This window comes from Acipenser ruthenus, chromosome 2 (assembly GCF_902713425.1).
Source record: "Acipenser ruthenus chromosome 2, fAciRut3.2 maternal haplotype, whole genome shotgun sequence".
NCBI lineage: Eukaryota > Metazoa > Chordata > Actinopteri > Acipenseriformes > Acipenseridae > Acipenser > Acipenser ruthenus.
In genome coordinates, this window is record NC_081190.1 from 82,825,925 (window position 1) to 82,838,973 (window position 13,049).

Sequence of the window (13,049 nt, forward strand, 5' to 3'; positions counted from 1 at the left end):
CCTGGCTTAGACATTTTACCCCCTCTTTGAATGTTCTCTTGCTGTCATAATATTGGAAAAACTTTTTGGAATTGGTTTTAGCCCCCTAGCAATGCTCATTTCTATCTCTCTTTTGGCCTTTCTAACTTCCTTTTTGATTTGAGTTTGCAGTTCCAAGTACTCTGTCTATGTACTTTGTTCTTGGTCCCTTTTAAACGCTCTGTAAAGTACCTTTTTTCTCAGAATATTTTTTTTTAATTGATCTATTAAACCATTTTGGCCATTTTGTTTTAGATTTTGATTTGTCTACTTTTGGGATGTAATAGTTTTGCGCCTCTAGTACTACATTTTTGAAAAACAGCCATCCTTTTTCTGTGGATGTTTTCTCTATTTTACTCCAATCTACTCTGTTTCATTCCTTAGTTTCTGTTTCATTCCTTCATAGTTTGCCTTTTTAAAATTGTAAACCTCAGCTTTTAGTCATTACGTTTGTGGTTTTAAAAAGCACTTCAATGAGACCATGTTGTGATCTGATTTTGCCAATGGTTCTCTGACCTTTGATGTAGTTGTTCTGTCTTAGTTATTTGAAAAAAATTAAATCAAGGCATGCCTCCCCTCAAGTTGGTGCCTTGACAAATTGCATTAGGAAGCAGTCATTTGGTCATTTCTACCATTTCAATTTCGTCTGTCTTGCTTCCTACCAGGTTTTCCCATTTTATATGGGAGAAGCTGAAATACCCCACTAATATGGCTTCTACTTTGCTACACACATTTCTAATGTCCTTGTATAACAGATTATTTAGCTCGGTGTCTGAATTTGGCAGTCTGTAGCATGCCCCTATTATTATGCCCTTTGAGTTTTTGTCCATTATTCTGACCCATGTTGATTCTGCGTTGTTTTTTTCTTCTAGATTTAACACCTGGGCTTCAAGACTATTTTTGATGAATAGCACTACTCCTCTGCCTCTTCTGTCCTGCCTTTCCTATAGAGTGTATACCCACTAATATTATATTCGTCTCCATCACTCTTGGATAGCCAAGTTTCTGTAACGCCTAACACATCGTAATTACTTGTTAGTGCAATAGATTCAAGTTCTAACAATGTTTTTGAGACTTCTAGCATTTAGATAAATACATATAAAGGCTACCTGAGTTCGTGTTTTGATGTAGTCTCCCTTCTGTTTTTTTGTTGATTTCTCCAAAAAGGTTTATCCACTTTTAAAACATCTGTGTATATATTTATTATATTTAGACTGCCTGTGTGCCTCATTTTTAGTGTAATGGCTTACCTTGGTTTTAGAACCATGTAGATTAGTATTACTTTGGTTTTATGTCAATCAGAAACAATACTACAAAGCAAGGATTGTATTGCACTACTTTGTTTACGCAATATGATTTTAATCCATGTTGTTATGATGCTCTCTGGATAGCATTGCCACCACAATTAAACAAATAAATACATTTATTGAAGCCACTCATGCAGTTCACACTTACTGTACTTCTTGATTAAAACTGGTTCTTTTGTGGTTTAAAACCTGGCCTGTCTTAGTGTCCCAACATTATGGAGCCAGGTGACAAGCCTAACAACAGCTAATATTTAGATTAATTAATTAACATACAGTATGAATTATAAACCACATTGTAAGGACAGGCAAGCACAGCAGTTTATTATGCTGTATGACTGATAAATGAACACACAGGATGAAGTTAACATTCCAGAAATGATTTTAATGTTATTTAAATAAGACTTCAAGGCACTCTAATGTGTCAGTATTTCATGTTGCCACTAAATGTATTATTTATATTTTTTTGTTTAGCTAATTGACACTTCATCCATTGTAAAGTTTGGAAGAAATTAATCAAATGAAAAGACCAATATACACATACAAAATCAAGTTTTTTTTTCTTTTAATTGAAATGACAAACACATCATTAAGTTACTTACTCCAGTGACTTTTTTAAATCAATTTTTTCTTACTTCCGCATCATACATGAACAGTGCTGACATAATTTCTGTTTGACTGTTTTGAGAAACAAAAAAAAAAAAACCTTACCTCTATATCCTTGTTTTTCTCTTTGTTTCTGCTTGAACTTCTCCCATTGCTGGCCGTTTCCCTGGCTGGAACTACAGAGATCTGTTGAAGAGGCATCTTATTGTGTACGATACCTGATTAGGCAGCCGATTCCTTCACTCCTCCAAAGCAACCTATCTGCATCATTGTTCATTTCTTTACTTTGGCCAGCTCCATTCTAACAAAAAAAGAAAGACAAAAAATAATAATCCAGAAGTTTTAAAAAATCAATAAAAAATAACACCCTGTATCTGCAGTCATCGTGTTTGCATACATTTGCAAAGTGCACAAGCTGTCATAGACAAAATCAAGCTTTATGCCAAAGATGATTTAATAGAAGTCACTACAAGCATGCTCTGACACTAAAGCCCCCTGGTCCAGTGTGGGAGCCAGTTCAATTTCTATAGTACCTAATAACTGTCATGGAAACAGAGGAAGCCTTGGTCTTGCAGGCCTTTATTATGCCTTGCTTCTGTTGATGACAGACTCCCACATTTGGAGTGGCAAATGCCTGTGCCCAGAGACTCTTAATCGTACTGACTGGGTAAATAAGCATGAGGCTCAAAAGGCTTAGTGTCTATTTTAGACTCAAATCCCATCCTTCTTGAGAAGCACAGAAAGCCTGCTGTGTCATTCATGCATGTAATCTACTTTGATCAAAGGATCTGCTTGAACTGAGGGGCAACAAAAGTGTAAAAAGACATGGATATTGGTGTTACTTTTACAATATCATGTACAGTATTTTACAATAATGATCAGGATTATGAGTGTACGCAAATATATGAATGTTGTAATAAAATATACGTTTAAAAGAAGCATGCATTTTAGTTACATTACTTTTTTCAATACAAACTTACAAAACCTTAAAAATGGGCACTAGCAGAAACCTGAGTTCCCTAATGCTCGGCCTTACGAAATGACATGGAGCAGTATTGTAACACTGTGTTACTTTTAATGTATTTCTATTTTCACTTTACAATATTGTTTATCATATCATTAATGTCACTTACAGTAGATTATTATTATTATTATTATTATTATTATTATTATTATTATTATTATTATTATTATTATTATTATTGTTTATTCACTATTGAATTATTGTTTAAACACGACACAAAGTGCAAATGTGTTTAATACTTTGTTCACGTGTTTTATTGTGTCATCTGAGGGCGGGAGCAAGATGGCATCGAACATTTTTATTTAACTAATTTCCATTTACGGTGTATTTATAGACAAACTGCATTTGTTTGGAAGAGAGAGAAAGAAAGCACTTGTGGGGTTTGTTTCTGTCTGTTTGTCTGCCTGTCTGATTTTGTTATGTTTTGTGTTTTATGTGAGATTTGGCGGTATCTTAAGTCTTTTTAATTCCTGTTTTGTTTTTTGTTCATCTACTTTACGTTGCAGACTTCATATGTAACGCCGATGGCGAGAGAGAAAATCTCATACATTATTATACTACTGGACCTTGTTACGTGAGCAAAGATGTTGTCTGTATTCACCCCCCTTGGACGTTTTCACAGTTTGTTGTGTTACAACCTGAAATCTTGATGCATTTAAATGGGATTTTTTTTTTCCTTTTATTTACACAACCTACTCAACACTTTGAAGAGGCAAGAGAATTTTTATTGTGAAACAACAGTTAATGAAAAAAAAAAAATTAAATAAGTATTCACCCCAAGTACTCAAGTCAATACTTAGTAGAACTACCTTTGGCAGCAATTACAGCTGTGAGTCTTTTGGGGTAAGTCTCTACAAGGTTTGCACATCTGGATCGTGCAATATTCACCCATTCTTCTTGGCAAAATTGTTCAAGCTCTGTCAAGTTGGATGGGGATCGTTGGTGGACAGCAATCTTCAAGTCTTGTCACAGATTCTCAATCGGATTCACGCCACTCCAGTGTCGCTTTGGCTGTGTGCTTGGGGTCATTGTCCTGCTGAAAGGTGAATCTCTGTCCCAGTCTTAGGTCTTTTGCAGACTGAAGCAGGTTTTCCTCAAGGATTTGCCTGTATTTAGCTCCATCCATTTTGCCTTCTACCCTGACAAGCTTCCCAGTCCCTGCCGATGAAAAGCATCCCCATAGCATGATGCTGCCACCACCATGCTTCACAGTAGGGATGGTGTTACCTGGTTGATGTGCTGTGTTGGGTTTGCGCCAGACATAACGCTTTGCATTTAGGCCAAATAGTTCAATTTTTGTTTCATCGGACCACAGAATCGTTTGCCACATCTTTTCAGAGTCTCCCACATGCCTTTTTGCAAATTCCAAGCAGGATTTTACATGGGCTTTTTTCAGAAATGGCATCCTTCTTGCCACTCTTCCATACAGGCCAGATTGGTGGAGTACCTGAGCTATTGTTGACGCATGGACAGTTTCTTCCATCTCAGCCATGGAACACTGTAGGTCTTTCAGAGTTGTCATTGGCCTCTTGCTGGCTTCTCTGACCAATGCCCTTCTTACCCGGCTGCTCAGTTTGGGAGGACTCCTGCTCTAAGCAGATTCTGGGTGGTGCCGTATACCTTCCACTTCTTAATGATTGACTTTACTGTGCTCCAAGGGATATTCAATGCCTTTGAAATCGTTTTATACCCCTCCCCTGATCTGTGCCTTTCCACAACTTTATCCCAGAGTTGTTTTGAAAGCTCCTTGGTCTTCATGGTAGTATCTTTGCTTTGAATGCACTACCCAACTGTGGGACCTTACAGAGACAGGTGTATTTAATCTGAAATCATGTGAACCACTTTTATTGCACACAGATGGACTCCATTTAACTTATTGTGTGAATTCTGAAGGTAATTGGTTGCACCTGAGCTTATTTAGGAGTGTCATAGCAAAGACATTTCAGGTTTTTATTTTTAATTGATTTGTCCCCCCCCCCCCCTTTTTTAACACATTGAAAGTGTTGAGTAGGTTGTGTAAATCAAAGGCGAAAAAATCCCATTTAAATGCGTCAAGGTTTCAGGTTGTAACACAACAAACTGTGAAAACATCCAAGGGGGGTGAATACTTACTATAGGCACTGTAATACAAATAGTCCAGATCACTACACAGCTCCCCCCTCAGTTCTCTTCATCCCCCAAGAGACAATGCTACAGTCCCAAAGCGATCTGTTATTCGCCGCAAGGTTGGCCAAGATGAACTCATGAACTAGACACCAGCAGCCTGTAGCTGGTCCCTAGAACTGTGTGTGTGGTCTGCTACTTCAGGAGGGGCTTGGGTTTGGGTCCCACCCCCCGGCTGTCCTGACAGGCTTTCCTGGGATGCGACTGCCAAGTTGTGGGCACGGTCGCAGCGCTGTCAGCTGCTTCTGGGGAGGTTGAACCCTGCCCCCCCGGCTGTGCTGTCATGTCCTCCGTGCTGCGACCATCTGCCAGGGTGACAGCTGCGGTACATCTGTGCCATCTCACCCTGGCTGGACGAGCCCTGTCAATCAGTGTTGACGTGCAGTGTTCCCTCTGACTCCGCTGCCCTGCCTGGCTGAGTTCCACCATTTTGCCTCGGGGCGCCAAGCTTCCTCCAGCTCCGCTGTCCTTTTCAGTTGGGTCCTGCCATTCTGCGTCGGCATGCTGTCCTCCCTCTGGTTCCGCTACTCGGCCTGGAGATGCCCTGTCGTTCTGGCTCAGGCGCCACGCTCCCTCTGACTCTGCTCCTGTTTTCCATCCAGTGAGCTGACCCGATCTCGTTACCACTCTCTGGAGACGCTCTGTTCCTTTGTCGGCATGCACTCGATTCCCGGGCAGTTTTCAGCGCCCGTCGGAGTCCACTACTCTCTCTGGTTGCATGCCGGCTCCAGTAGGTCTTCCCTTGGCTCCTTCTGTTCGTCCCCAACGCTTTTGTTCTGTCCCACTTCTGATTACCACTGTAGCATTACGGGATAAATAAATGGGAGGCAGACAACCGCAGCAATATCTCATTCAGGTTTTATTGAGAAGGTCAGCACACCACAACACAGCCCACAGCAGCATGCAAGCTGCCCCTTTAGAACTCAAAACCCTGTGAAAACATGTAACATTTAGACAAGACACGTTATTGGACAACATTCACAAGCACAATGGGACCACGACTCGATCACGCTCTCCCCCACCCCACAGGTGCACTCGTTCACATGCACAGGCACCCAGGACATTGACAAAACATGGAAGAGCAACACAAAACCATGTAACACATAACACACATAGTCCAGATTGCTACAATACGTACATACACTGGTAAAAGAAAATCCAACATGCTTGCAACTTCTCTGTATGTCACTGCTGTTTTTCTTTTTTTGCACGAACCAGCCATCGTAATAAGAGCAAACGTAACACTGTAAATTACAGTTTACCAATTGTGACCAACGCTTACTACATAGTAAGCTGATAAACAACATACATTATTAGATGGCAGCAGACTTCATCCAAAAATATGCAAGCTTAAAAGGCACCAGTCAGATGCACAGCGCCATCTACAAACTTTGACATGCCTGGAGGTGTTAACATAAAGATTTGTTTTAAGTTAATATACCGTATAATGGGACATTCTGGCTGGTATTAAATACTGTGGATTTATACGTTGGGGGATTTTTTTCACAGCACGTTCACAAAAAAAGTCACAGTTCTGCATTTATACTTTCAATTCTAAAAACATTTAAATAAATGTTTACTTAATTTAATATGTCTGCTAAAACAGTATCTCATTTACAGTAACTCGTTAACTTGGAGAACAACAAAGAAGGCCTTCTAATCAGTTACAGAACCTTCTAACGCCCCCCAGGATACAGTTTGAGAACCGCTGGTCTAGATGAAGACATTTCTGAGTAAACATAAACTCCTAGATCTTTTTCACTTCTTCAATTTCAGGACATTTGTTTTGACTGCCTGTAGTACCTTACACTTTTCTATATTAAATGTAATTTGCCATGTGTCTGCCCAGTTCTGAATGCTGTCTAGATAATTTTGAATGACCTTTGCTGCTGCAACGGCTTTTGCCACTCCTCCTATTTTTCTGTCGTCTGCAAATTTAACAAGTTTGCTTACTAAACCAGAATCTAAGTCATTAATGTTGATTAGGAATAGCAGATGACCTAATACTGATCTCTGTGGTACTCCACTGGTTACCTCTCCATTTTGAGGTTTTTCCTCTAATCTGTACTTTCTGTTTTCTACATGTTAACCACTCCCTAATCCATGTGCATGCATTTCTTTGAATCCCTACTGCATTCAGTTTGAGAATTCTAAATAAATCAGTCTGGAAATCTAAATAAACCATGTCATATGCTTTGCACTTATCCATTGTCAATGTTGCATCCTCAAAAAAATAAAGCAGGTTAGTTTGACATCTCTCTTTCCTATGAACTCATACCCTACAGAGTATAAATTAACTGCGATCGATCGGTTGGTAAAGGGCGAGAAGCTTTCAGAAACACTGATGGACTCAAAGTGGTTTGAAATGCAAGATGTGAACTACAATAATAACAATTCTGAATTTGAAGTCTGTAATTGCTTTTGCAAAGAAAGTCTGAGTCAGTAGCAGGTAAGCTATGTTTTACTTGCAGCCACATGTACACTGTAAGATGTTCTATGTAAATTTAAAAATGATGTATTTCTGTGTGCAGTATATGTAATGTACTGTATAGTATCATAATGTGCCAATGCAGCACCATGATCTATCTCATGTTAACTGTGTACTAAGTAGGCTACTGTAAAAAAAAAAATATATAATAATTTTAAAAAAGTGTGCTAAACTCATTTTAAATAATATTTTCTTATTTTCTTATTATACAGTAATGTGTACAATGCAGCAGCATTAATTATTTTGTGTTACCAGTAGCCTATAAGCTAAAGTAAGAAGAAAGCTAAGCTAAGTATTAATTTGATTTTACTATTGTACAGTTTACTCTGTAGGCCTACTCTAATGATTTATATTTTTCATTATTTAATGTGTACAGAGAACACATTAATCAAATTTCAGCACAATGATTTATAAAATAAATTAAGACATTTAAAATAAATTAAGCACTATAAATTGTGCAGGTCATACATAACAGAATGTGCAATATGAAACTGGTATGCAACATTGGGACCATAAAAATATCTGTAAAACTCATTCCAGTATCAAATTGGGGTGGTGGTTTGTTCTATCTGCAGTCTACAATTCGATAATTTACCAGAGGAGAGTCAAACACTTCCTATATGTATGACATTTTAGTATGACTCTCATTTTTTAAAAAAAAAATCCACCCTTCCAATAGTTCCCTGAAAGTACATTCATTTGGCTTTCTTATTGCTACAAAGATGGAAAGTTAAATGTTACTTAAATACCAGTATTAATTTAATTGTGCAATAACAAAAAAAAAGTATTTACTTTATAAAACAGTAAGCAATCAATGTTGTTGTAAACCCTGCAGCCTGTTCAGTCAAAAACTTGAAATAAAGTACAAACTTTGTAGAAATGGGTAGCAAAAACAAAAATGTTAAAACAAAACATATATTTTACATCATCCTGATTATATCATGACTTGTTTCCTTTGATATGCATATCACCTAGTAACTGGCAATCCCTATTATTCAAGAATGACAGATTAATATTCTAGACACACTCCAGTAAAGTGACAGATTTAGCACCTCCTGTCCTGAACTTGCTTGAATGCTATTCTCAATATTTGAACACTATTCAGCCACTGAGTTTCAAAAGAACCTCTTCTGGCCCCTCTCTCTTACTTCACTCTGGTGCAAAGCATGTACAATCCAGCATGGCCCTGTTTCTGGGCTGAGACTGCGAGAAGAAAATCCATATTCACTCCTTCTAGCCTGGCTCCCTTTGATTTTCTCCAAGATTGGGAGAAAGAGAATAGACTAAAAATGTATGAAGTTCTTTATGATTAATAATAAAAGTTCCCAGCTCTGCGTACCTGAACAAGCCCCCAAGTCCAGCTCAGAACTAGATTTCTTAAAGTTTCTGGCTTATGTTAGAAAACAGCAATTGCAGAAGAAACTCTGAGTTCTGCTGTTTTAGGCACGTCCAAGGCTTTCCTCAGGCTGAGCAGTGAGAGAAATTAAATGATGCAGGATCTTCTGAGTTCAGATCCAGTGGCATTGATGGAGCACCTGTATCTGCCTGGAATGGTGAACTTCAAATAGGCTTTGCAGTGAAAAAGCCATGGCTATAGAAAACCATTCCATTGATATTCGAGGACACAGATCTCTGTCAGCAGGGGAGTCTTGTATTGTTGGAACAAGAATTTTGAAGGAGCTGCAGGAGGGCTGGATGTAGAGTCTGATGGAAAGGGTCAGATTTGTCCTCAAGCGAGATTTGGAGATTGGCACACGTGCAGCAGGACCAATTGCTACAGCAAGTGTATTCCTTCCAGGAGAGGGTTCTTTTCAGCTGTGAATACAGTATTGCAATACATGCAGAAGAGGCTACCCTCGTTCCAACTACTTCAATTACCTACCCACACTCCTTTTTATAATGTGTCCAATATTCTGAAAAAAAAACACTTCTTATATAAAAATGTATTTATGAATAATATTTAAAATATTTATATTATTCGTTTTTATTATTATTTATTTCTTAGCAGACGCCCTTATCCAGGGCAACTTGCAGTTGTTACAAAGTACAATAAAATCAGTAGTAAGTAACAGCAAATTAAAATGAGAGACAATAAAAATACAGTAAATATTATAAAGGTGTGTTGTCATAATGAAAGTAGACAAATAGGTGTATACTGTAGGTTTTATGTTGTTGAGCAGTCAGTTGACAGGAATCACTTGGGAAAAGGATTCCATTCTATAATCCTTGTGTATACAAGCTGCTCCACATTTACTTTGGAAGACGTTTTTTATAAGAAGGAGTTGGCAGCTTGGCATTTGGTTTCTCCCCAGCCTAAGGTAATGGGAACCGCCACCTCGCCACACCCTCCGTAATATCACCCCATGACAATAGGAAAGAAGATTTAAGTCTTATTGCTAAGATTCATATTTATTATTTAAAGGCTAACTGTTAAAACAAGAAGCTCTGTAACAGATTTATATTGTGTGCAATGGATGTTACTCTTTAGTTTCATTGGTTTATTTTTACAGTTTTGAGTAAAAAGCAAGTGTTTTCATCAGTGTACTGTTTCAAGGTAAATGTAGGCTGACCACCCATCTCGACAGGACTGTCCTGAATGTGTGGGTCAGTTATGTTCCATCACCCCTAGCCTGGCACCCTAAACTGTCATGATCTCCTTGAGTTATCTCTACCGCAATGAAAAAAGACTGATGGAATGAAATATTGTACACAGCTTCTGTGTTGCTGATTACTAATAGTATAAATACTTGATTGTATGAATATATCCACTGAGATGCTAGAAAGGCCTTGGATCTATTTTTCAATCATGTATTTTAGTGACAGCCTGTAAGGTTTTCTGTTTTTGGCTCTGGGAATAGGGTATCAACTAAAATGCAGATGTAATCATTGAAAGCATCACTAACCCACAGAGATGTGTGCTCTGGGAATTGTTTAGAATTATTCCAGACTCTTTTGTCTGCACGGTACAAATGAGTACAGAGAGACATAATTGTACCATTCTTCATTGTAAAAAATGAGAACAGACCTGGCTGAACAGGTTTATAAGTGCTAATTAAGGTGAAATACAGGTTAGCATTCCTACATTAACAACACATTTCTGCTCTACTGGCTACATTAAGCTTTGAATAATTGCATCATTAAGATTTAGCCAATATACTTTTTCTTTCAAATACTATCATCCTAAAACCCATGGGAGAACATAAGAACAGTGCTTACAACTTTCATTTCCTGCAGATGTAGCACCCACAAGATTTAAGTAAATGTACTTTTTAATCTGGTGTAATATCTGAAAAATGCATTTTTTTGTGTGTGTAAACTGAATTCCTGTAGTCTAGGAGGCAGCCTGTTGGTGGCGCCATTCAAGAGAGGCAGATGTAGGTCTGCATTGTTACTCGCTCTTCAGAACATCACTGACCACTGGGGTGAAAGCAGCAACGCTGACTCTTGTCTTTCTTAACTTATATGCAGGTTAGTTTATGAGGAGTTTATTATATTTTAATAAAGCAATAACTTTATGTCAAGACTACTTTTTAAAAACATAAAACATCTTTATTGTCTAATTATGCCTTACGAAGTTTATAAACATAGATATTAAGTACTGTGTAACCGTGAATATATCTCTCTCAGAACTACAGGACCACAAGTTTAAATGTTAGCCTTTAGGCGTAATTCGGGGGATGACGTATAGGGCTCTCTCCCGCTTTGCCCTGCATTTTTCTTATCCTAAATCCTTTTCTTTAGCCAGTCTTACCTTCCCTCTGTGGCGTCCTGACGGGTAAGCGTCCGCGATCTCTTCCGGGTGGAAGCTGATCCCAGTTCAGCCTCATTTAGTATTTCCAGCCAACCACACAACGCAGCGCTCACCTCGTCAATTATTAGGGCATGGCCAGCGCTGCTCCACGTATGTTATTGGCTGCCCCTCCTGTCTATCTCTCTCTTTTTCTACTTTAACTCAGCACTATTTCCGCTTCCTTGTCTGTGTTTGTTTTTTGTTGTTCGCTCCTTTCACTGCAGGCCATTACTCTACTCAGCGCTCGCAAGATAGTATCAGCTATTTTCCTACCTGCTCAGTCTGCGCCGCTCAAAGCACAGTGACATTCTCAACTTGGTCTGCGTTTTCATCAGAAAGGCTGTTCCAACATCACTGCTGTACTGCAACTCTTTCCCACCGGTGCCTCACAGACCATGGTTACCACGGCAAAGCCTCATCGAGTGACTACTGGGAGTGGCAAGTTGCCATGGCGACCAGGCAGCTTTAACAGGCAATGTGAGCCTGTGCCTCAGTACTGCAATCAAGGCACTTAATACAACTTTCAAAGTCCATTTTATTCAATTTGAGCTTCCAGGCACATACAGAAACTATGTCCTACGATTATTAACATTTCAGTCAAAGCATCCTCCTACACCGCAATAGACAATACACTCTTAGACTGCTCCTGATCAAATCAGTAGTTTTTGCAGCAGCCTCCGAGCAACGCATTCTCATCCTCTCAGGTTCTGCAGCGGCCTCAGATCTATGCATTCTTCATCTCTGCCCAAAGGCAGCCCCATCTCCGACGTCATCTAAATACGCCTTAACTCTCAAATACCAATTTCCACTGCATTCAGCAGCTCTCTGCTCTCTACAGCAGGCCACTGCACACTACTGACAGCATTCCATCGTTTACTCCCTCAGATCTCTGCCCATTCAGCAGATCTTGCCACTACTGTTAATATCTCCTCAATACAGCAAATCTCGGCTCCCTCTTCAGATCTGCTCACTATTGCAGCATACAAAAGTTGCTTTAGTTTACTGTTTAAATCTGCAACTGCTCTCCTCTACAGCTTCCAACGCTCCAGCTTTCCTCCAATACCTGGATCTAAAATATATATATACACGGCGAGCTTGACTTCCTCAGCAATTTAGTCATATGTCCACTCATCCTCTCAGATACTACAAGGTTTAATACATGGTACGAGACTGGAAATCTGTTTGATTTATGAATTAAAGAGTTCCACTATTAGGAGAATGACTGGAGTTGTGAAACCCAAATCTCTGATTATGAGTTCACCTTTTCCATTCCAAACAGACATGATGGTAGCAAACCACTGATCGATCCCATATTAACTAACACAGGATGGTTGACATCTCATCTCCCTGCCTTTGTTTCCAGAAACAACTCCACAGTCGATTTCATATATTTGTTCAACTCCAGCTGCCACCTCAGCCCTCCTCAAACTCTCGTTCAACTAAATACAACACTCTCCAAACTTCTGCAATCTGCTCATCACTACATGGCCACACTCTTGGCCCAAGCGACCAAATCTTACCACTGGATAGAAAACATTTACAACTTTCTGCACTCAAAACAAATACATCCCATTCCGATTTAATGAGCAATGGATTCTAGCTTCCATCGCCCATGCAAGGGATTGTCTTCACTTAGCCCCCACTACCGTTAAAGCC

At 39.1% G+C, this 13,049-nt stretch overlaps 1 protein-coding gene across 5 annotated transcripts in view; it reads right to left on the minus strand.

The window, feature by feature from the left end:
* Positions 1-13,049, minus strand: part of marchf1 (membrane-associated ring finger (C3HC4) 1) — a 136,839-nt gene that overhangs the window by 72,619 nt on the left and 51,171 nt on the right. For 2 of the 5 annotated variants that reach the window (XM_034013705.3, XM_034908724.2), the window contains exon 2: positions 2,034-2,229. In XM_034013705.3, the coding sequence (XP_033869596.2) occupies positions 2,034-2,129 (96 nt within the window). In that variant the 5' untranslated portion in view covers positions 2,130-2,229. Of the gene's footprint in view, positions 1-2,033; positions 2,230-2,461; positions 2,922-13,049 lie in introns of those variants that run through there. The other 3 variants (XM_059002572.1, XM_059002551.1, XM_059002562.1) reach the window with 2 other exon arrangements.